This window comes from Elgaria multicarinata, chromosome 13 (assembly GCF_023053635.1).
Source record: "Elgaria multicarinata webbii isolate HBS135686 ecotype San Diego chromosome 13, rElgMul1.1.pri, whole genome shotgun sequence".
NCBI lineage: Eukaryota > Metazoa > Chordata > Lepidosauria > Squamata > Anguidae > Elgaria > Elgaria multicarinata.
In genome coordinates, this window is record NC_086183.1 from 29,231,835 (window position 1) to 29,256,466 (window position 24,632).

The 24,632-nt window shown below is 46.8% G+C and overlaps 2 protein-coding genes across 2 annotated transcripts; one reads left to right on the top strand and one right to left on the bottom strand.

Annotated features, from left to right (window-relative positions):
* Nucleotides 1–1,779: 1,779 nt before the first annotated feature.
* LOC134407890 (trypsin-3-like) lies at nt 1,780–10,608 on the top strand. Its single transcript, XM_063139884.1, has 4 exons — nt 1,780–3,178; nt 7,515–7,774; nt 9,624–9,760; nt 10,403–10,608. The coding sequence occupies exons 2-4, from the start codon at nt 7,645–7,647 to the stop codon at nt 10,550–10,552; spliced, it is 417 nt and encodes a 138-aa protein (XP_062995954.1). The 5' UTR covers nt 1,780–3,178; nt 7,515–7,644; the 3' UTR covers nt 10,553–10,608.
* A 6,092-nt stretch (nt 10,609–16,700) lies between these two features.
* LOC134408199 (C-X-C chemokine receptor type 3-2-like) lies at nt 16,701–21,743 on the bottom strand. The gene is made up of 2 exons (XM_063140364.1): nt 21,628–21,743; nt 16,701–17,735 (listed from the first exon to the last, which is right to left on the bottom strand). Exons 1-2 carry the CDS (start codon nt 21,670–21,672, stop codon nt 16,701–16,703), a joined length of 1,080 nt encoding a protein of 359 aa, XP_062996434.1. The 5' UTR covers nt 21,673–21,743.
* Nucleotides 21,744–24,632: the final 2,889 nt, after the last annotated feature.

Genomic DNA, 24,632 nt, shown 5'->3' on the forward strand with positions numbered 1-24,632 from the left:
TAATGGAATGCATTAAGGTTAATGCATTCCGTTAACCATTTTGTGGTTACGCAGCATGGTTTAGCGTGTTGTCTGAACGGGGCCAATGTGGTTAACGAGGCAGATGGTTAGGGAAAACGTGTGTCAGACGACACCGTAAACCATGGTTAAGCATTCCATTAACCATTTTGTGGTTAAATAGCATGGTTTAGTGTGTTGTCTGAACAGGGTCTCTGTTTCACACATGCCGGTTCAACTCTTGGGGCCGCAGTCATCAAGGCATAAATAAGTACACATGATCAACCAGCCCTGCTCCTGTAAGGACTGCATGCTACACTGTCAAATTTCATTCAGAATTCCCAGACTGGCTCCAGCCATTGAGAATGGCCCTTCCAAGCTTCTATCCTTGTGTGACAAAATCACAATGCATGGACCGTAGGAGGTGGGCCCTCAAAACCCTATATGGAAGCAGTGCAGAACCTCACCTCTGGGGACCACACCTGGCAGAGTCCCCAGATGGCCATGCCCCTTTCCATAGCCCCGCCCCTTCTCTCCCAGCTACCAATGGTTGGATGGTTTCCCCACTTTTGTGCCCCCCCCATTCTAGGGTGGCCATTTATTATGTAGAGATATCCCTTGGAAGTAAACATACTGAGCACGGCCCAGCACCCACTCAAATCTCTCCCCTTGACATCAGTGGCTCTTAAATACATTTTGCTTTTGTTAAGACCATGCCCATGGTGACTTTTGAAGATTATAATTGTACTGAGTGATAACTGGTTTATTTAAATTTATTGAATTTTATGTAGGTACTATTTAAGGTTTTTAGTAGCAGAAATAGTAGTTATAGTAGTAGTAATATTGGCAATAATGACATAAACTATGATAGGTATAACCGTATCTGATGGTACAATGTACATATCTTTACATCCCTAACTATTGTATCATACGGATTCAGTAAAAAAAAGAAATAATTTAAAAATCAGCTTTCAGTCTTCACATATTTGTGTGTAGCTCGGACATCTTACATCCTGTAGCAAAATAACATTTGTTTTCTGACCCTCAAAGTTCACTTCTTTGTTCCGACAGACGCCTTTGAAGTCTGCTTACCTTGGCAAGGCGAACAAACTCTAGCTGCCAAGCGCAGCCTGAATCAGATCACAGTCTGCTGACAAATGAGCTTTTTATGTGTGTTTCAGTGGTGAGCTTATGGGTCGATCTTTTCTTCCATGGAATTAACAACCCATTAAACATTATTAAGTTAATTGCCATTGGAACTGGAGTTGACCCCAATCATTTCTTTGGCCCAGGAACAGAAAAAGAGCATGCTGATTAAAAGTCAAAGCCAGGGCAGGAAGGTTGAGGTGACCTATTGTAGGGTGGCCATGGGTCCTCTCTTACAGAGGACAGCCCTCTCTTTGAAGGGCAGCTACAGGACGGTCCTCTAATGTGAAGATGTCCTCTTCCAGTTGAAGGGCTGCCCGGCCCAAGGCCAGTTTAAAGATGAAGAACTATCAGAAGGAAGAGATGAGATTTAAAGTTGCTCATCAACAAGTTAACACCTGAGCAGCAGATTAAACAGGCAGACAAACAGGTCACCACAGTATGGTGAGAGACACTCTATTTAAATTACAATAATTTCTAAATCGGCATCTGTACATCTATACATACAAATTAGCATATTTTATGCAACGCGTCCTCCTTGGTCTTTTCGTTCGGAGATGTATTTCCTCTTTTGCGGTCATTCATTCGTTATTCATTATTATTATTATTATTATTATTATTATTATTATTATTATTATTTTGCTAAATATAGTATAATCCCTAAGTGGTTTATATATAGCAGTATTAAAATCACAGCTTAAAGTAGAGTGTTAAAATCACCTTACGGGCAGGGCACTGGGGAGGCGGGCACGCGTTCATGCGCAAAGAAAATTAACCTAGCTGGTGGGCTGTTGAGGCGCGCGCAGAGGGAATTGGGGATGGGGTGGTAAACAAAGTCCTTATCACTGCTTCTTTCAGGTGAGATGGAATCACACCTTGGCATAAAGAGGCATTCACCCAGTGGTGTCTGGGTGTTTTGATGTCAGTGGGGCGGTGAAACCACTCAGGGTTTCCGTGAGAACTAGTCAGAATCCTAAAGAAGATACCCAAGGTGCTTCCACACTTCGGACAGCTCCTTTAGAGTTCTGCCAGGTTCGGCCTGAAACCTGAAGCGGATTCACAACCCCACTGACCTCGGAGCCACCTGACTCCACTGTGTTCACCGTTATCCTTCCCCACTCAGCCAATCCCCCCGGCTGCTTTTGTAAGCCAGCCAGGCCAAGCACCCAAGTGGTAGACGTACTCCTCCAAGGATCCCGTTCATATCCCCAGGATGTCGGAATTGGAAAGCATCCATTGTAACTGGACAAGCAGGGGCCAAAGCTACATCCACTAGACTGTTCAACAATTGTATCCAGGTTGGCACAGGTAGAATCAATTTTATCTGCACAGTGTTGTGCTAATATCTACCACTTGTTCTTGAAAACCGGAGCATAATAGGCCTCTGACCACCCGAAAAATCTCCGCTGTGTGATTCTGTCGAATGGCGCTGCAGACGTGCTTCAACACCCTCATTTGCCACAGAATAGGCTTCAAAATGAGTTCTACCCGTGTTCGATCAGACTCATTCTGCATTTTCTGCCAAGACCGCTCTAGTCCATGCTCCGCTTGCTTCATCGCCTGCAAAGCTCTGAAAATCCAAGGGATTCATTTGACTTCACTCCTCAGAGTTCAATAGTTTGAACAATGGTGCTGGACAGGAGGTGCAGGTCGTCCATGAAGAACTGAGGGCTGACAGTGAGCTGTAGAAGGAAAGGCAGTGGACTTAAGGCCTAAGCAAATGGTTCAAAGTTGTCCTCAGTCATGTTCTTACCCAAAATAGAAGAGGACATGGTGTACCGAGTTATTTTCAAACTCCAACACCCTTCCAAACTCCAACCCCTTCAGGGAACCTGACAGATGGAACTGACAATTGTTTTTCTCAAAAGTGAGATATCGGGGTTGTTATTTCCATTTTGCGCCTGTAAAATGAACAGCTGTGAGATAAGGTGAGAAGGGGGAGGGATATAAAAGAACCTGGAAGACCAACACCAGTTCTTCTGGGCTTGTGACACCATGGCGATCTTCCTGTTTGCAGTTCTATTGAGCGCCGCAGGTAATTTCTTCCTCCTCTCCTATGCAAAAGCCTTGATCACGGTCAACCTCACTCTCTGAGGCAGTGCTGCTAGTTGAGGAACTTTCCTTCAGCTTCAGCATTAGGGAATATTCTCCTGTTTAAAATAGTAATATAGTAGTAGTCGTCGTCATAGTAGCAGTAATTCAATATGATGGGAAAAGATAGGGTGACCAACTGTCAGGATTTCCCCGGATTTGTCCTGGTTTTTGTTCTTTCCATGGTGTCAGGGGGGATTTTCTATAATTTTCAATAACGTCCTGGAATGACACACCTTCCCCTTTAAGGCTTCCATTAGCATGGCAGGAGGGAATGACATGCTTTCTTGAGGCACATCATTCCCCTACCCCGAGCTCCAATTGAGGTCTTAAAGGGGAAAGTGGGTCATTCGTGGACATTATAGAAAAGGCCCCAATTGGAGTGGATGGTGGTGGAGCAGAATGAAATCCTTTCCCCTCCTCCACTCCAATCGGGTTCTTTAAGGTGGCGGGGGAATAACGTACTTTCTGCAGGACTCAGAAAGCTGCTTCCCCACACACACACACTAGGTGTCCTCTTTTTTGGTTTCCCAAATATGGTCACCCTAGGAAAAGACACCCATCTAAACATAGCCATAAGAAACTGCTTCATGGTGTTTTGCATTTGTGTTGTACCCCGCCTCAATCCGGAGGGAGAGGCGGGTAACAAATAAATAAATAAAAATGTTATATGGTGATCAAGTCTCCTGAGGCCAAGGTGATCGAGTCTGTGAAGCCAAGGTGTGATTAAGGAGCGATCAAGTCTCCTGAGGCCAAGTTCCAAAATACATGAATTGTTATTGATCTCCTGACATTTTCCTTTTTACTAACTGTGTTGGCAAAGGAGAGCAGGCTGAGGTGTTTACAGGGGGCCCACCACACACAGTTTTCCTGAGGTAAAACTCTCCCTCATGCAGGGAATGCTTCTCAAATTTACAGATGACGCAAATTGGGTGGGATAGCTAATTCCCCAGAAGGCAGAAACAAAGTTCAAAGTCGTCTTGATAGGGTGGAGCGCCAGGCTGAAAACAAGGGAATACAGGAATAATACGGAGTAAGTGTTCCATCCGTTCCTGCATCTGATGAGGTGGGTTTAGCCCAGAGAACCTCATGCCTTAGTAATAAAACACTGGTAGCCTTTAAGGTACCACAGACTCTTGATTGGTTTCAGCTTGAGGGGGGAGATTTAAGGCATCAAGACACCAGGGACTGAACCCCATGTTGTTCTCTGTGCAAAGGCTCTGCTCTACCACTGAGCTGTAGGCCTTTCTCCACCTCCAATGCATGCCTGATAAGAACATCAGAAGAGCCCTGCTGGATCAGACCAAGAGTCCATCTAGTCCAGCACTCTATTCACACAGTGGCCAACCAGCCATCGGCCAGGGATGAATAAGCGGGACATGGTGCAACAGCACCCTCCCACCCATGTTCCCCAGCAGCTAGTGCACACGGGTTTATTGCCTCGAATACTGGAGATAGCACACAACCATCAGGGCTAGTAGCCATTGACAGCCTTTGCCTCCAAGAACTTATCCAACCCCCTTTTAAAGCCATCCAGATTGGTGGCCATCACCACATCCTGTGGTCGTGAGTTCCATAACTTAACTATGCGCTGTGTGAAGAAGTAAATGTCTGTCTCCTTGAAGCGGCAGCACCTTGGAATGGCTACGACGATGACGATAAGATTATTGGCGGGTACGATTGCCCGACCCACTCCCAGCCGTGGCAAGCCTTTCTAACGTACGGCAACGGCTACCGGTGGTGTGGCGCCTCCCTAATTAATGACCGTTGGCTCATCTCGGCGGCTCATTGCTACTTAGAGTAAGTATCGTGTAGGATCGACAAAGTGATGGGCTCTTGTGCCGTTAATACCATTGGGAAAGGGAGTGTTTTTGGAGGTGCAGCTCCTCATGCAGAGAGAGCAACAAGCTGGACCTGCTAATAGCTTCATCCCACGTACCTGTTTCCCTCAAATTATCCCTACAGCTCTAAGCTGTCAGCGTTGTTGTTGTTGCTACTGGGCGGCAAGTTCCTTTGCATACCAGGAAGTGGGTTTAAGGGGGGGAAATATAAAAAAAATCATTAAAAATCAACGGATGTCCCAAACTGATTCAAATTTGAATCAGTTTAAAATAATATCTATTATTTTCTCCTTAATATCTATTACTGTGCCAATTTTGATGTCTTTATCTTTAAAGCTTACCCAGATGTAAGCATTTGTTTAATTTTTCTTCAAATCCTGCTCCTGCGCCCCAGTGGCCGCTCGGATGAGATGCTCGAAAACTAGTATCAAAATACGGCGAGTCTTTTGCTTTTATAGCACCATTAAAGCCGGATGCATGGGAGTACTTCACAATCAAAGCAGATTATAAGCTGGACAACTTCCGAGTCCTTTGCGTGCAATTCGCGGTGATTGCACGGTATAACGCTGGTGTGATAAAGCTCTAAAGTTCCTTCTTCTACACAGCTATTAAAAAGCAAGAGTCAGCACTTTTATTTATTGGCTTCCCTCTGGTGTTTTCAGGTTAAACTGACATACAGAAATTAAGCAGGCTAAACATTTCCCATTTCTCTCTCTCTCTCTCAAATTTTGTGATTGAGCCCATCAAGACTGATCTCTTCTGGCAGGCCTACCCAGTTGAATTTTAAGATGCCTTTTAATAATGTATTCGTTTTATATGTTTTTAATCAGTTTTATGTATTTTATGATGTTTTGCATTTGCTGTTGTTCCCCGCCTCGATCCAGAGGGAGAGGCGGGTAATAAATAAATAGATGATAATGATGATGTTGATGATGATTTAAAACATGGGTTCTACGTTCTAGTTGAGATCTGCTGAAGTCAAGCCCTCCTACAAACTTTGCATGCCTGTGTTCTAGAGAAGTTTTTACTCTGAACTTCTTCCCAAGGGATGGGCAAAGCAGGGAGAATTGCTTCAGGGACTTACTGTGATGTTTTACTGCTTATGACTATGTTATTAAGTATAAAGCATAAGAATTTATTGAGGTCTACAGAGTTTAAAGTAAGTACTCACTGTGTGGTTGTTGCAGATTGGTAAGTATGAACCATAAGGAGGAGAATGAGCTGGATTGGATGTTTGTGTAGAGTAGGGTGACCATATTTGGGAAACCAAAAAAGAGGACACCTAGTGTGTGTGTGGGGGAGCAGCTTTCTGAGTCCTGCAGAAAGTACGTTATTCCCCCGCCACCTTAAAGAACCCGATTGGAGTGGAGGAGGGGAAATGATTTCATTCCGCACCACCACCATCCACTCCAACTGGGGCCTTTTCTATAATGTCCACGAATGACCCCCTTTCCCCTTTAAGACCTCAATTGGAGCTCAGGGTGGGGGAATGATGTGCCTCAAGAAAGCATGTCACTCCCTCCTGCCATGCTAATGGCAGCCTTAAAGAGGAAGGTGTATCATTCCAGGACATTATTGAAAATTATAGAAAATCCCCCCTGACACCATGGAAAGAACAAAAACCAGGACAAATCCGGGGAAATCCTGACAGTTGGTCACCCTAGTGTAGAGCGTCTGGATTGGCTAGGAGAAGGGGAGGAGTCGGAAGACTGTGGCGAATATATAGGCTGCTTCTGAGGAGAAATCAGAATTGACCTTGGGGGAGCTAGGGGTGGTGACGGCCGACAGAAAGCTCTGGCGTGGGCTGGTCCATGAAGTCACGAAGAGTCGGAAGCGACTGAACGAATCAACAACAACTGAGGAGGAATGGAATGGAATGCTTTGCGATAGAGATAGGAAGGGTCTGCGTGTTTGTTGTTTTGGTGGATTAGAGTGTGGGAATGAGAATAGTGTAGTTTAGAAAGTTTAGACCATTTCCCTCTCCATTTGTTCAGAGTAAATTTTAGAGTAGGTAGGAGTACTTGAAGTTATATATTGTGAAACATTAAAGAGAAGTAACCTATGAAACCATTACGCTTTGTGCTCTGAAACCATAGCCTTGTTGCTGAGAGAAACCAATAGGCTTTGAACCTGCATAATCATCTTGTTAAATAAATGACGCTCCTTTAAACCTGGTGCAGACATTGGAGTACCTGGGGAAGGGTGCAGGTAATCATATGGTGGCAGCGGAGGGGAGAAGGTTGGGTCAAGGGTGCTGATCTTCGAAGCAGAAGTAGGCGCACCACAGGGACAGAGCTGGCATCTCTAGCCAGGACGAGTGCACCTGAGCTGGGTCCTTTGGAGTCGTAAAAGAAGTAAAGTGATCCAGAAGTAAACCCAGTGGAGAGTGGGCGTCACACTTACCTTTTCTTTTTTTCATGCCGAAATTTCCTCCTGCAGCCCCCGCACCCTCGTTGTGCACCTCGGTGAGCATGACGTCACCCGGGAGGAAGGGACAGAACAGCACATCCAGGTGGAAAAGGCCATCCCTTACCCACATTACAATGACAACAACTACGACAGCGATATCATGTTGATCAAACTCTCCACCCCAGTCACATTCAACGCCTTTGTGCAGCCCATCGACATTTCTCCCAGCTGCCCTGTGCCAGGGGCCAACTGCCTTGTCTCAGGCTGGGGGAACATGTGGACATCAGGAGGTAAGGAGCTGCTTCGTAATAAGATTGCTTGTCCTGTCCTGTTGTGCGATTTTGCCATCCGTTTATGCCGAATGTGTTTATACTTTCATTTATTTTGATTGTTTCCAACGAGGGTCCGCAAGGTAGCTTCCAATTTCTTTTTTTTCCCTTTTAGTTTATTTTTATTAGTTACATTACATTAAATAAAACAACAGTGCGCCCGTCACCAGGACCAACTACACCTTCATCCTTTTCCCCAAAATTGTAATATTTCTTGTACAGGTGTACATCCTTTCCCTCTTAACAAAACAAATTCCAAAAACGGTTTCCATATAATCTCAAATTCATTATAATTACACCTTCCTTTTTCTATTTTAATATTACATGTTAATTTATCATTGATAGCTATATCCCATAATTCTTTATACCATTCCTCAATCTGATATTCACTTTGTATCTTCCATTTCCTAGCTATTATTTAATCTTGCTGCTGTTAATAAGTTCGTAATCAAATCCTTAATAGGTTGTATGCAGTTCACCCCATCATATATTGACAACAGTGCTACACTTGGGGATAACTCTAAACTTATTCCAGTTATCTCTTTTATCTCTTTATACACCGATTGCCAGAATTTTTGTACACATTTACATGCCCACCACATATGAACATAAGTGCCCACCTCCTAACATCCTCTCCAACATAATATTGAATATTTCTTCTCAGGTAGCTTCCAATTTCAAGTACAAATTGCACAATGAATATTGTAAAAAAACAGGACTATAAACAACCCCCCGTCACAAAGAGAACTGGAGCCAGCAGCACTTAGCAAAAGGTGCCTTTCTCCCGTACAATCCGCCCCGCACACTCAGGTCCTCTGGGAAGAATCTACTTCAGCCAGCAAATACTAGGCTGACAACCATTACCCAGAGGACCTTCTCTTCTGCTGCTCCCAGACTGTGGAATGGCCTGCCAGAGGAGACTCATCAGCTTGACAGTCTTTTAGCATTCAAGAAAGCTATCAAGACTGATCTCTTCTGGCAGCCTACCCGGTGGAATTTTAGGATGTTTTTAGTATGCTTTTAGGATGTTTTTAAGGATTTTTTTAAAGAGTGTATACTATGTTTTTAATCAGTATTTTATGCTTGCTGTTGTTCCCAACCTCGATCTAATCGGAGAGGCGGTAAGAAATAAATTATTATTATTATTATTATTATTATTATTATTATTATTATTATTATTATTATTATTTAATGAACACAGCAGTGGGTGGGTGGGTAGGTGGATTTAATATTTATGAAAGGCCTGGAAAAATACAGAGGGCTTAGCAGCACATCTGGAAAACATATGCCCACCATCCCACTTTTTGTGTCTCCTGAGTGAGGCGGATCGGATCATGCAGCCAGCCATGATGCTTAGCAGTGGGCAACTGGATCCATGGGTCGCAATGGGGTGCAGGTGGGTAGCTGTGACAGCAAGAGGCCTTTTACTCCAAGCATCCAGAAATGGACCTCCAACATTTACCACCCAGATGCCGAGCGAAAACTGGAGCAGAAGTGGTTTGCTTAGGCCTGGTTCAGAAGACACTTTAAACCACGGCTTTAACCATGGTTTAAAGTGTCTTCTGAACCAAGCCTTAGACTGCTATGCTTGCTAAGAGGTTTCTGCTGGGATGAAATCAACCGGTGCTCCAGGTTGCTTGTTTGTCTGCAGCTTTGGTCTAACTTCTTCAGATGAAGAAATTCCCAAACAAATCAAATGGGATAGATCCTTCGTACCCAACTGCTGAATGGTTGATCTGCCTTATCTCTGCATTTTATTGGGATCACCTGAGCTTGACCAGTGTGATGGCTTTTGGTTCTTCCCCCCCAGTGAAATATGCGGATAACTTGCAGTGCCTGGACCTGCCCATTCTGTCCGACCCTGTCTGCCGTTACTCCTATCCTGGCCGCATCACTTCTAACATGTTCTGTGCTGGCTACATCGAGGGAGGCAAAGACTCTTGCCAGGTAAGAGGGACGTTGGGTGTCCTGGAATGGAGGGAGATGGGGAAGGTTTGGTGATGTCTTACGCACATGTAGTGGAATGAGGTGGGAAGAGGTCCGGAGCAGGGTGGAGGGAATTGTACCATTGAAGGCTACAAGTGGGGAACGACATTTTTGAAATGCTCTTCCGTTACTTACCTGTTTAAGTGTAAATAGAAGGATGCAACAACAGCTAGGCCTGTAACTCGTGCTTTATTCAAAACTGAAAGTAGAAGCCCTCATCAGGCTAGGTGCTGTTCCCTTGAACAGTTTCCCCCCCGGGAACCTGTTGTCCTTGACTTCAGTTCCACTAATCATGTTACACCTTCCCTATTTTACAAATACTTTTAACCCGAAACATGAACTACTGAACTACAACCCAACTTCCTCCCAGTGGTTATTAATATAATTTCCTAAATCTTAAGATAGAGGCTTGCTAAGTTACATAGTCTTGGAGGTGCTGTGGTCTTTTCAAAAGTCGACCATACTGAGAGTATCCTCTCGTGGTTTCTGTGTCTGGCCGAGTGCAGGATTTAGAGGGGGAATCACATTTTCCTGGGGCGCGGAGTTCCTTACCTTATTCTAGCACGCATACAAATGTTTCATTCGGCCCTTCTTTGGCTGCAGGGAGACTCCGGCGGACCTCTGGTGTGTGATGGGAAACTGACCGGCGTGGTGTCCTGGGGTTTTGGATGTGCCCAGCAAAACCGCCCTGGGGTGTACACCACTGTGTGCCATTACAAAGACTGGATCGAAGAGGTGCTCGCAAACAACTGAGATAATCTTGGGGGTTGTCTTCAAGGGAAAAAGTGGGGGCTGCATCGGATGACACTGCTTGGGTGCAAACAAACCTTCTTAAAATAAAGTGCGGTAGCCGATGGCACCCAAATCCACAACTACGACTTATAGCATGTCTTTGTTCTTGTGACAAATGCCTTTGTTCAAAGGCTTTCTCAAAATATGTGATGATCAGCTCCGCACTGAACTCAATTTGTTTAGATCCCTCACAAAACAATTTTCCATCGGAACCCAAGACTAACTTCTTCCCTCTAGATATAGGACAGAGTTGTCTATTTTCCAAAAATTGCTCTTTCGGACAAAATGCATCTTTCATTTCTTTACTATAAAAACATCACCACAACAGCACTAAATACAAATCTTATACACGGCTAGATTCGAACACATAATACATTAAATCGTCATCTAAAGTCAAGGCTTCGTTTCCGTAAGAGAAAGAGGGGAAGAAAAAACCAGACCCACTAGAAGACTATATTTTCCAGAAATCCTTCTCTCAGACCAGGTCTGTCTTTTGTTTTGTGATGTGTTCTTGCAAGACAGGAGTATGAACTTGCACACATTCCACACATAGACATGTGCAGAGAGATTTTTGGGAAGCTTTGTATACAAGACTTGTATTCTGTGCTCCTGATTGCGTACTAATGGTAGCTTGCGGGTTCTTTATACAATGTCATCCTCCTCCAGGGCCTCTCCCATGCTTTGCAACCAATATCACGGGTTTTTTTATATATATATATTGAGGAAAGTGCAGTATTTTCCTGAATCCCACTATATGCATAATGTGTAATTTGCACAATTCCGCTATACCACAGCACCATCTAATGGTTGTATAATGAAACATAGTAAGGCAGAAAAAGACAAGCCATCCCCCTGAAGAAAGCATGTGTAAGTATGCCAGGCCCCATGTAAGATAGCCAAGTCACACATGGCTCAAAGGACACAAACTCATCTATCATCTGGAAGGTGGAATTGAATCTCTCTGTTGCTAGACAGCTACAGTCTTGTAGCCTGAACCCTGACTACTGGGACTCATCCAGGGGGATGTCTATATCCTCTATTAACTCCATAGTGGCTGCGCAGTGGTGCTGCATTGTTTAAATGATGCAGTTGCCAACTTTCAGCCACATCAGGATTCCCCCCCATCCCCCCAAAAATGTGCATTTTCAAAGTGCCTATTCACAGTGACTCTTACCTCCGGGTTATCCAGTGGGTGTGAAAAGACTCCCATTGGCTAGCTGAGTCTTTTGTAGTTATTGATGGGTAAGCACAGAGAATGCAAGTTGGGGGGTGGGCTTTTATGGCTGGGAGTTCCACGCTCCCTCCTGCCCCATCTAGCATTATTGGTTTAGATTCACAGTGGGGATGCTGCACGGTTTTGAGCTGGTCGCCTTCCAAAGCAGTGGTGTATAGACATCCCCAAGAAAGACTCCAGATTTTCCTCGCAAGTTATAAAGCTCTAGAACGTAGAATGTAGTCAGATATGGCAAGAATCCAGAGAGGGGGATGAATGTGCGATTTTGTTTCCCCTTGCTTACATTCTCTTTGCAGAGCTGGTGGGTTCATCGGTTGTGTTGAAAAAGGGGTAGAAGTTTCATGGCTCACAAAATCATGAGCCGTATGCAAATTTGACAAACGCATCCTGGGTGTTTATTGATTGATTGTAATACTTCTAAAACCACTTAATAGAGTAAAAACCTTAAGTGGGTGTGAAACTTTTTAATGAAGCTCCTCCAGCTTCTGGACTCAGCATGGACCTTACCAAGCAATGGCACAAAGAATGAGGAGGCACTTTTCTCATTCATCTAGGTGTGAACAGAACTGGCTCTGCCATTAGAACTTGAGATGAGCCCTGCTGGATCAGGCCAAGGGTACATCTAGTCGAGCCTTCCTCAACCTGGGGCGCTCCAGATGTGTTGGACTACAACTCCCAGAATGCCCCAGCCAGCTGGCTGGGGCATTCTGGGTGATGCAGTCCAACACATCTGGAGCGCCCCAGGTTGAGGAAGGCTGATCTAGTCCATCACTCTGCTCACACAGTGGCCAACCAACTGCTCGCACAAAGCTCACATGCAGAACATGAGTGCAACAGCACCCTCCCACCCATGTTCCCCAGCAACTGGTGTACATAGGCACACTGCCTCTGATACTAGAGGCAACACATAGCCATCAGGACTAGTAGCCATTGATAGCCTTCTCCTCCATGAATTGGTCTAATTCCCTTTCAAAGCCATCCTAGTCGGTGGCCATCGCCACATCTTGTGGCAGTGAATTCCATAGTTTAACTCTGGGCTGTGTGAAGAAGGACTTTCTTTTATCTGTCCTGAACCTCCTACCATTCAGCTTCATGGGACGACCCCATTGGATTCTAGCGTGATGAGAGATGGAGGGGAAAAAAATGTCTCCCTATCCACATTTTCCACACCAGGCATAATTTTATACACGTCTATTACATCAGGGGACAAATATGACTCAGGCTGAAGACACAGAGCTTGGTGGGCAGGGGGACGGGGAACAGGACATGGCTTCCTTTGAGGTAGGGTGACCAACTGTCCGGATTTCCCCGGATTTGTCCTGGTTTTTGTTCTTTCCATGGTGTCAGGGGGGATTTTCTATAATTTTCAATAACGTCCTGGAATGACACACCTTCCCCTTTAAGGCTGCCATTAGCATGGCAGGAGGGAATGACATGCTTTCTTGAGGCACATCATTCCCCCACCCCGAGCTCCAATTGAGGTCTTAAAGGGGAAAGTGGGTCATTCGTGGACATTATAGAAAAGGCCCCAATTGGAGTGGATGGTGGTGGTGCAGAATGAAATCCTTTCCCCTCCTCCACTCCAATCGGGTTCTTTAAGGTGGCGGGGGAATAACGTACTTTCTGCAGGACTCAGAAAGCTGCTTCCCCACACACACACACTAGGTGTCCTCTTTTTTGGTTTCCCAAATATGGTCACCCTATTTGAGGAGTGCAAAGGGAAGGAAGAATGATCTTCATCCCACGTACCCATTTCCCTCAAATTATCCCCATAGCGTAAAGCTGTAGTTGTTGTTAGCTAAATCACACTCTGGGTGGCGGCGCTCCTAAAATCCTTTGCATACCAGGAAAAGGGTTTAAGGGGGAGGAATGTAAAAAAATCATTAAAAAATCAACGGATGATCCAATCCGATTCAAATTTTGTGTGCTGAAAGCCCTCCTTCGTATCTATTTCTTTGCCAATTTTGATGTCTTTATCTTCAAAACTTATGCTGATGGAAGCATTTGTTTAATTTGAAGTTTAAAAATCATCCTTCTGCACCCCCAGTGGCTGCTCGGAGAAGGACAGGGAAGTATGTTAAAATTAGCCTTGGGATTGTGGGGGAGTAAGAAGAGTCGCTCTTTCTGCGATTCTGTTTACGGCGCTTCTTTTAGGGAAAGCAGCACAGTCACAGCAGGACGCATCGGAGTACTTCACAATAAAAGCAGATTATAAAGTGGAAAACATCGGAGTCCTTTGCATGTAATTCGCAGTGAATGCACAGTATAACGCTGGTGTGATGAAGCTCTATGTGAATTAGACAGGTGGAACACAGGTAACATAACCTTTGCAACGTCTGGACAATGGCAAGTACATCATCTCTGCCCTTTCCCCTCCTTGGACGTGCTCCTGCGCCTTAACAAGCAGACTGACAAGCAGAATGTAAGAATCTGAAGCTTCCCCTGGAAGTTCAAATGGCAGGCAGTGCTTCGCCTGCAACATTTCCGCCTCTCTGAGATGCTGTTGAAAGCACAGGCGAAAAGAAGGGCGGAGCAAATGTCAACACCGGTAAGATTACCGCTGGCAGGCCCACCTGTTTAGGCAGGGCAGGGGAACCTGTGTCCCTCTGGATGATGTTGGACTCCAACTCCCATCACTCCCAGGCCAGCATGCCCAATGGTTAGGGATGATGGTAGCTGTAACCTGGCAACATCTGGAGGGCCAGCACAAGTTCTAATCCCCAGCCCCGGCTCTACGGGCTGTGGTGAAACCTGATTCTCAGGCTGAAGAATATGTGCCAAGCTAACTTCCTCTCACCAAGGAAGGAAATGATCAGTAAGGTAATTCCTGTAAGGGAGATGCAAGTTGCAGTGTTGGTGTTTTGTAACCACCTTCAGAGTGGTTGCAAGCCTGGAGCCCATCACTTCTTGGAAGGTACCCTTTGCTTTCTTCCCAGCATGTACACACACACACACACACACACACACACACACACACTTCTGGTAAGACACAGGAGGAGGACAAGAGCCACAGAGGGAATTAATAATCTCTGGGCTCGTTCCTACACTCATATTTTGCTGTGTTAAGGTTGGCAACGTTGTTTTAGAGTTGTCTTCTTTGGCCCTACACCAGCCTTCCTCAACCTGGGGCGCTCCAGATGTGTTGGACTACAACTCCCAGAATGCCCCAGCTGGCTGGGGCATTCTGGGAGATGCAGTCCGACACATCTGGAGCGCCCCAGGTTGAGGAAGGCTGCCCTACACCTTTGGCCTTCCCCCTGTGCCGTTGACGGGAGCCTGACAGACAGATTAAGCAGGTGAAACTGTGCTTGGAACCTTCTCAATTTCTCCAAACACAGGATGGAGCGCTGGTGATGGTCCTGTACACATCCTCAAAACTGGACATTTCCACTGGATTTTAGTTACTACATCTTAATTCCTGCCCATACTCCAAGGAGCTCAGGGTGGCGTACCTGGGTCTCGCTCTTTTATCCTCACAACAGGTAGGTTAGGATGAGAGACAGTGTCCAAATCAAGGTGACCCCGTAAGCTTTGTGGCTGAGCAAAGATTGCATCCAGTTCTCCCCAGTCTAAATCCAACACTTTAATAGTAACATCATACTGGATCTCCTGAGAGAAGGAGAGTGAACTAAACTGCCATGCCCCAGATGGTCTCCAGCTGCATCTCAGACCTATTTCCATATCTAGCAACCAACTCATTTCACACTGAGGTTCAGAGCAAAGTCTGCTCCACTGAGTAGGCCTGGAAGCAAAAGGTAAAGGGCAAATGTGGGTAGACACAGGGCCAATATACATGCCTGCCACTTTGTGTGCATCAGTTTAGTCTTAAGGCTAAATTAAACGATATGTGAAATGTGTGGTTGCAGTTCACATTTTTTTTTTTGTTAGTTAATAGCAACCTGATCAAGATTGGGATTTTAATCCTTCCCCCTTTCGTTAATAGGTGTTAAAACTCAAGCCTGCAGGGTTCCTGGTGGCCCCGCCCCCAACCCCTGGCCCCGCCCTCTCTCTCCAATCCTGGATGGTTGGATGTTTCCCTGGCTTTTGCGCGGTTTGATGTTTCCCTGGCTTTTGTTTGCTGCAGGAGTAGGGTGACCCTATGAAAAGGAGGACAGGGCTCCTGTATCTTTAACAGTTGTATAGAAAAGGGAATTTCAGCAGGTGTCATATGCATGCGTGCAGCACCTGGTGAAATTCCCTCTTCATCACAACAGTTAAAGCTCCAGGAGCCCTGCCCTCTTTTGTATCTGGTCAAGAGGGCAGAGCGACTGCAGCTTTAACTGGTGTGATGAAGAGGGAATTTCACCAGGTGCTGCACGCATACAAATGACACCTGCTGAAATTCCCTTTTCAATGCAACTGTTAAAGATACAGGAGCCCTGTCCTCCTTTTCATAGGGTCACCCTACTACTGAATAAGCCTATTGTTGCAGAGTTTGGATGACCTGAGAACAGAAGGGTCTTCTTAGCACAATGTACACACCTAAATCCATGCTATGGAGTTCCTATATGGATTAGACTTGAGTCAAAATTACTTCGGCATTTTTGGCCGTGCTGAAAAATGCCTCCCCTTTTCAACTATTTTTCAGGTCGCCTTGCAATGAGGTTCAGCTATTTATTTACATTACCCTCATTTGCTCTGACTTTCATTTGCCCACATTCACACAGCCAACTCGGCTTGGCTACATGGGCACTGTGGCAGGAGATGAGGTGGGTTTAAATCCTTCTGGAATGGCTTTCTTTTTTAATCCCAGATCTTAGAACTAGAAAATATCCAGCACTTCCCTAATTAGGATGCTTGCTCTTCGGGTTCCTGGTTTTTGGGAAACAGATCATGGGCTGTTTCTTTTCTAAGATTTGCTCTCCACAGCAACTCTCACACGATGATGGAGTAGTCCATACCCACAATGCTGTGCTCGGTGGCTTGGCTGAATTCATGACCGGAGATGTCCTGCCTTTGTCTTTTGCACCCGTTCCAGCTATGGAACAACTGGGAAAGTTCCCTTCGGAATTTGACGCCCACAAAGGCATAAACCAGAGGGTTGAGGCAGCAGTGGACTAGGCCCAGGCTTTCTGAGAAGAGCAGCCCAAAATCCAGCACCTTCTCGCGGGCGCAGTCTCGGGCCAAGTGGCCCAGGCGTTCTAGGCTATCGACGAGGAGGAAGCCGTAGTAGGGGCCCCAACAGAGGACAAACAGCCCCAGAATCACCAGCAGCAGCTGCACGGTCGAGTACTTGCACAACAACTGAGCCCGATGCAGCTTAGCAAAGATCCGGCAATAACAGACCGCCATCACCAGGAGAGGCAGCAAGAAGCCAAGGAGGAAGGAGACCAAGCGGAGCCCCAACCGCCAAGACTCCGCATCCTGGGCATCGAAGCCCAGGTGACAGGTGACGGCCTTGGTCTGGGGGAAGTAGGCCACGGTGCGGAAATGGAGCTCCACCACGGACAGGCCTAAACATATTCCCCACAGTAGTGCGGAAGCCTGGTAGATGTGCGAAAGCTTCCACCGGTGGTGCAGGAGTATGCCGTGGACAATCACCAAGTAGCGTTCCACGCTAAGGCAAGCCAGGAGAAAGATGGTGCTGTAGCTGTTCATGGTTGACAAGGCCCCTACGAGCTTGCAGAGGAATTCTCCGAATATCCAGCCCTGGGAAGCCTGTGTGGCCTGGAAAGGGAGGGTGAAGACCAGCACCAGATCGGCCACCGCCAACTGGAAGAGGTAACAGTCCGCAAAGAGCCAGGGGCAGCGGTGTCTGCACAACACAGCCAACACCAGGCCGTTGCCAACCAAGCCCACCAGAAACGACACATAGAAAACAGCGGGGCCGAAGTATCGAGTGAAGGCACCCACCTCGTCTTGAGTGCAAGGGATGGCATTTGGGTCAAGGTCAGGATAGCCAGTGGGGAACTAGAAAAGAGAGAGAAGATGAGTCAGTGGTAGGGTGACCAACTGTCCGGATTTCCCCGGATTTGTCCTGGTTTTTGTTCTTTCTAGGGATGTGCTCCGCTCCGATTAGGAGCGTAGAAGCAGTAGCGGATTGGCCTGCTCCGCCTTACCCAGAGGCGGAGTAGGAGCGGACCGCGGACCCCCTAGAAGCAAGGCGAAGAGAAGCGGCCATTTTTCGGAGCTCCGAGTTCAGGCGGAGCGCTCCGGTCGCCATCTTGAAAACATTTCGCCATAGGATTGCATTGCGGCAAATAATCGCGCATAACTACGTTGTTTTTGAAGCTATCATTCTGAAAATTCTTGTGCACAGAGAGTCGTGGATGGGGGTCATTTTGAGACCACTCTCAACTTTCTGCATCGTACGGGTCGTGGGCTAGAAGTTTTTAAAAAATCGGCGGGAAAAATACCTTTTTCAAAGGGCTGAGGGGCAGAGTCAGCTCCCGGTCATGATGATCCCAAAGTTGGAGGAGGGCATAGGCAAAACAGGTAACTTGGGATTCTGGGAAACTTCTCTTTCTTCATCTGAACGGGCTTTTCCCCGTGTTTTTTAACACACCTCGCAGGGATGTTGTGTGTGGGGTGCCCGATTTTCAAAAATTCGCCAAAAATCAGGGGATGATGGGATTGCTTTGAAACTTGGCGTGCGTGTGTATATCCCCATGAGGTGTCATGGTGCCAAACATGAGGTTTCTAACTTGAACAGAAAAAAAGTTGTATAATTTTTTAGCTTTCAATGCAAGCCTATGGGGGGGGGAAACGGAGCTCCGGATCCGGATCCGGAGCTCCGGGCGGAGCGGAGCGGAAGTGGGTGGAGCGGGGGCGGGGCGGAGCGGCCCGATCCAAAAAATGGCGGATCTGCAAGTGAAGCGGAGCGGGGGGTCCGTGCACACCCCTAGTTCTTTCCATGGTGTCAGGGGGGATTTTCTATAATTTTCAATAATGTCCTGGAATGACACACCTTCCCCTTTAAGGCTGCCATTAGCATGGCAGGAGGGAGTGACATGCTTTCTCGGGGCACATCATTCCCCCACCCCGAGCTCCAATTGAGGTCTTAAAGGGGAAAGTGGGTCATGCGTGGACATTATAGAAAAGGCCCCAATTGGAGTGGATGGTGGTGGTACAGAATGAAATCCTTTCCCCTCCTCCACTCCAATCAGGTTCTTTAAGGTGGCGGGGGAATAACGTACTTTCTGCAGGACTCAGAAAGCTGCTTCCCCACACACACACACACACACTAGGTGTCCTCTTTTTTGGTTTCCCAAATATGGTCACCCTAGTCAGTGGAGAATCCTCAAGAAGAACCTTAAAAGAAGGTAGTGTGGAGCTGGGGAAAGTGCAGAAAGGGGCAACTAAAATGATCAAGGGGCTGGAATGGAGCATCTCCTCTAGGAGGGAAGGTTACAACAACTGGGGTTGTTAAGCCTGGAAAAAAGGAGGCTAAGGGGAGACACGGTAGAGGTGTACAAAATGATGCACGGTGTGGAGAATGTGGAGAGGGAGACATTTTTCTCCCTCTCTTATAATACTAGAACCCAATGGGGTCATCCCATGAAGCTGATGGGCAGGAGATTCAGGACAAATAAAAGGAAGGACTTCTTCATGCAGCACATAATTAAATTATAGAATTGACTACCACAAGATGTAGTGATGGCCACCAATTTGGATGGCTTTAAAAGGGGTTTGGATCAATTCCTGGAGGCGAAGGCTATCCATGGCTACTAATCCTGATAGCTACGTGCTACCTCCAGTATCAGAGGCAGCAAGCCTGTGTGCACCAGTTGCTGGCGAACATGGGCAGGAGGGTGCTGCTGTTGTACCCATGTAGTGATTGTGGATTCCTGGTCAACAGCTGGTTGGCCACTGTGTGACCAGAGGGCTGGACTAGGTGGACCTTTGGTCTGATCCAGCAGGGCACTTCTTACGTTCTTAAGTTCTTATGTTCTAACCTGCCCACCCAACCGTCTTCTCTGGTGGGAGAGACGTCTCTCTCCCTGTCTTTGCCTGAATTGGTGCTTCCTCCCTCTCATCGCAGACCGGCTTTTCAAATACAATGCGAAACCCTTGAGTTTTTGTGGTTACGAAATGTTGGTTTTGAGAGGCAAACGCTACAGGCCCAATCCAATTTAGAAACCCTCTTGTAAATAAGTGTGTCTCACCCCAACTGGTATTGCTTTCTCTTTGTTCAATTCCAAAGTGTCTGGCAGGTATAAAGAAGGTTTGATGCCATGTGGAGTTGCCAGTGGTTGGCCTGGTGGCTACTGCACTTTTAAGGGCAAATTGGCATGAAGAAATTTAGCAGGAGAACCTTCCCCCATCCCGATTGCTACATCTTTATGCCATGAAAAGCTGCTGCAGCTCAATTTCTGGGTGTCCATCTGCCTCTGGAGATGCAAACTGGTAGAACAGTTTGCTGATACGGCTGCCTGAACCCTTGAACCCTCCTTGCGGGCGTGGCTCTGGGGACTGTCATGATGAGTGCCTGCACTTCAATATTTACCACTACACTACCGGTTGGGAGTGACAGGGTTTGCAGCCCATCAGATCTGCAGGGCACCGGATTGGGGAAGGCTGTTGTACCAGCGATAGGAGTGACCATCCCTATTTCATCTGGCAGCCTGGAAACATCTTTCCTGCTCCAGCCCGAAAGAGTGACTCCCAACCCAGAGGTCGTTTGGGGGAGATCACCCTTGAATGACGAAGGATACAGAATAAGGAAGCCATGTTCCTTTCTTGGCAGGGCCTCTGACTGCGACCTGTCATGCAGAGAAGCCATTCCTGGCTTGGGGAATGAAATCACAGGGAAAGCATCACCAGATTCGCTTGTGCTTGAGATGCCACCAGAGTTCGCAAGTCCCAAGTTTGGATGGCGAGTCCAGTGGGCTTGGAACGCTCACTTCAAAGATCATAGAATCATAGAATAGCAGAGTTGGAAGGGGCTTGCAAGGCCATTGAGTCCAACCCCCTGCTCAATGCAGGAATCCACCCTGGGTGGGTCATGAGGAAAGCCTCATGACCCACCCACCCTGAAAGTTCTTCTGTGGCTTGGATTTTAATCAAGTTGGAGAAGAACTCAACCGCTTTCCTCCAGTCGCCTTCCCCTCCTTCCCACACACCTTCCTCGCTGCTGTTCCCTGCCAGCAAGAAGCAGAAAGAGAGAACGGTCTCTCTTCCACCCTGCCTTCCTAGCCCCTGGCCCTGTGGTGTCAGTCAGCCAGACACCAGGAGCACCGGGAAATGCCGTTTCCCCAGTGCTCCCAATAGATGTGGTTGATGAGAAAGAAAGTTTGTGAGTGTGAAGGAAGGGGTAGGATGTCTGGAGGTTTAAGAGTGGGTGGGAACAATTGGACCCTCTTATGCTCTTGAAAACCGCCCAGAGAGCTTCGGCTATGTAATAAAATAAATAAAATACATAAATTGATAACTTGGCTTGGAATAAGTTGAGTTGTTCTCTTGCCTGAGCTTTGGGAAATAGCTCAGGTTATTCCTAGCCAATTGAAACTACATCTGTGTGGGTGTGGGTGTGAGAGAGAGAGACAGGCAGACAGAGGCCCAGTTCAGAAGACACCTTAAACCACAGCTTTAACCATGGTGAATAAAGCAAAAAAGCCTTATGCAATGTGGTTAAAGCCATGGTTTAAGGTGTCTTCTGAACACGGCCTGGCTTTCTGGCTTAACCACCATGGTTAAAGCCATGGTTTAAGGTGTCTTCTGAATGGGCCCGGTCAGACAGAGAACTTCACTGATTTTGTATGTTAGCCTGCTCTTAAAGGGAGAAAGTAAAAGGACCTTGGCCGCACTACAGCCTAGAAGAGCAAGGAAAACCCTGTTGCTGGACAGAGCAAGAATCACCTACCTCATCAAGGTCGTAATCAAAGCTCCAGGAAAGGGTGGTGGACATATTTGTTTCTGCTGCTGCTACCAAACCATTCTTTCAAAAGCCCCGGTTCGGGGGACAGGCAGTCGAATTACACCTTCCCAGCCATAGAAGTAAAATCAGCTGTTCTTCTGGAGCAGTCACGAACTATTACCCCGGTGAAAGAAAAGAGTGGGAAACAGAAAGAAAGAAGAAGAAGAAAACACCCTACCACATTATGAAATCATCCCAGATGGGGAAGTAAAGCTGATGTAAATCGAGGGCCATCACCTGTTTTTTCTGTCCTTGTTTGTGTGGCTTTAGTGGCAACCTGACCCCCAGAAAGCAGGGAAAGTTTTGCCCCATTGCTGCTGTATCTCCACACCAGGAAGCACTTCCATTACAAAAATTCTCTCTGCCAGGCGCAGGAAGGAGGTGAAAGGAGTGGGGGAGCACCTGTTCCTGTTATAGCAGCAGAAATTCGACAAGTGAAGCAGTCTCTTGCAGCAAGTGGCTTCACCTGTTGAATTTCTGCCAGTCGTTCTACTATTTCAGAGCACAGGAAAGTCCTGCCAAAGAAGGCAGAAAGCCAGTCTTGCGTAATTGCGCAGCTCCGCTATACCACAGTGCCACCTGGTGGCTATACAATGAAACATGTAGGACTTGCAGACAAAGTCCCCTGGGGGGGAGGAAACTGTGTCAACCCGTGTAAGGAAGCATTCTTAACCCCGCAAAGAATTCAGACGCAGAAGTCCTGAAAAGTTGCAGAATAAAAAGCTTCATGGGGAGAAACCCTAAACCATTGTGTGGAGGGTGGGGGAGGGCTAGTGTGTGTGACCTTGATCCCCATCCATGTAAATTCAGTGGGCACACTTTGTGGATGTGCATAACGGAGATATAGATAGATAGATCGCAGATAGATAGATAGATAGATAGATAGATAGATTATATATATTCTCTCCTGAACAGATCCAATCAATACCCAGAGGGCAGGGCAAAGCCAGCTGACACAAACATCCCCTCAACAAGCATTCTTTGGACATCTCAGTCCCCTCCTTGCAGATATAGACTGGAGATGGAGCATCATCTCAGAGGCTTCAGCCCCTGGTTTAACACGAGTTCAATGGAACCTATGAAGAGAGCCTACGGGTGCGCATTCATTGTATGTACAAAGCTTACAAATAATGTGGATTCTTCCTTCTTAGCTACAGTTCCTGACATTGCCCACAAGATGGAGCAAGGACACTTTCTCCCTTTGCCTCAAGGATCCAATTTGTGGTTTTCTAGCCTACTTTTTCCACCCACCCACTGCAAAACCCACCAGCTGCTGCACTCTAGAAGTGTCCCCTATCCAGGTGGGGATAGGGGACCCAGGACTAGGATGACCATATGGAAAGGAGGACAGGGCACCTGTATCTTTAACAGTTCTATAGAAAAGTCCCAATATTGGGGGGGGGGAGAAAGGTGGGGAAAATAATAATAATAATAATAATAATAATAATAATAATAATAATAATAGAAAATGGAATTTCAGCAGGTGTCATATTATGCATGCAGCACCCGGTGAAATTCCCTCTTCATCGCAACAATTAAAGCTGCAGGAGCCCTGCCCTCTTGACCAGATACAAAAGAAGGCAGAGCTCCTGCAGCTTTAACTGTTGTGATGAAGAGGGAATTTCACCAGGTGCTGCATGCCTACAAATGACACCTGCTGAAATTCCCTTTTTTACGCAATTGTTAAAATAGGGTGACCATATGGAAATACGGTTCACAAAACCGCCCAGAAATATTGAAGCCTCTGGCTGCAATATTTTCTAAAATAGTTAAAGTTCGCACTCTTTGCAGTTTGAGTCGATAGAAGTACATTTTGTATTTATTTATTTTATTTTATTTATTACATTCCTATACCGCCCAATAGCCGGAGCTCTCTGAGCGGTTCACAAAAATTAAAAACATTCAAAGTATAAAACAACAGTATAAAACCATAATATAAAATACAATATAAAAAGCTCAACCAGATAAAAACAGCAGCAATGCAAAATTACGAATTTAAAACAGCAAGTTAAAATTGATTTATAGACTGTTAAAATGCTGGGAGAATAAAAAGGTCTTCACCTGGCATCTAAAAGCATATAATGTAGGTGCTATTTTATAGGGATGTGCTCCGCTTCTCCTCGAACCGGAGAAGCAGGAGCGGAGCAGGGGGCTTCGCCTACCCTTAAGGCGGAGGCGAAGAGGATTGGGGGGCCGGCGAAGCATTGCGAAGAGGATCGAGGTGAAGGCGGATCCTTCACCTCGATCCGGAGCTCCGCAAGAAAGGTAAGTGGGGTTTACTGGGCCCTGCCGCTGTCGCTGTCGCCCATGCGGCGACAGCGGCAGGGCCCGGTAACCCCCCCATCCCTCCTCTCCCTTACCTGCGTCCGTCCGCGGTCCCTCGGCTTCTTCAATTGAGCCCGTGGCTCAACCAGGAAGTCTAGGCCGCACTTGCGGCCCAGACTTCCTGATTGAGCCACGGGCTCAATTGAAGAAGCCGAGGGACCGCGGATGGACGCAGGTAAGGCCCCCCTCCCCCTTGGTCTCTGCAGATAAGGGAGAGGAGGGAGGGGGGCCTTACCTGGCGCCACTCCCCTCCACTGCAGAGCTCCGATTCGGAGCCGGAGCTCCGCGGCGAAGAGGAGCGGACTGTGGGCGGAGCGGCGCAGATCGGGGGGTCCATGCACACCCCTACTATTTTATATAGCTTGTGGGAGGCGGCATTGAGCATCTGCCTTTCAGAAGGAAACTCTGTTTCCTCTCATTGCAGTATGATAAACAAGGGGCATTTCTTGTATCGGGGTTTTGCAGTAGACAAGCAGTTACAGCAGTTATAGAATCAGGTTAAGGATATGAGAGGAGCCTTGCCGAATTGCACAAAGGGTCCATTTAGTGGTCCAGCATTCTGTTTCCAGCAGTGGAGAGTCAGAATCTCATGACCAGGGTATGAAGGTATCAGGTCCACCCACACC

Excerpts from the sequence above, each read along its gene's own strand:
- LOC134408199 (XM_063140364.1), bottom strand. The coding sequence starts at position 21,672 with ATGTCCACCACCCTTTCCTGGAGCTTTGATTACGACCTTGATGAG. Across the intron at positions 17,736-21,627 it reads TTGATTACGACCTTGATGAG|TTCCCCACTGGCTATCCTGA; the intron begins GTAGGTGATTCT and ends TCTCTTTTCTAG.
- LOC134407890 (XM_063139884.1), top strand. The coding sequence starts at position 7,645 with ATGTTGATCAAACTCTCCACCCCAGTCACATTCAACGCCTTTGTGCAG. Across the intron at positions 7,775-9,623 it reads GAACATGTGGACATCAGGAG|TGAAATATGCGGATAACTTG; the intron begins GTAAGGAGCTGC and ends CTTCCCCCCCAG. Across the intron at positions 9,761-10,402 it reads GAGGCAAAGACTCTTGCCAG|GGAGACTCCGGCGGACCTCT; the intron begins GTAAGAGGGACG and ends CTTTGGCTGCAG.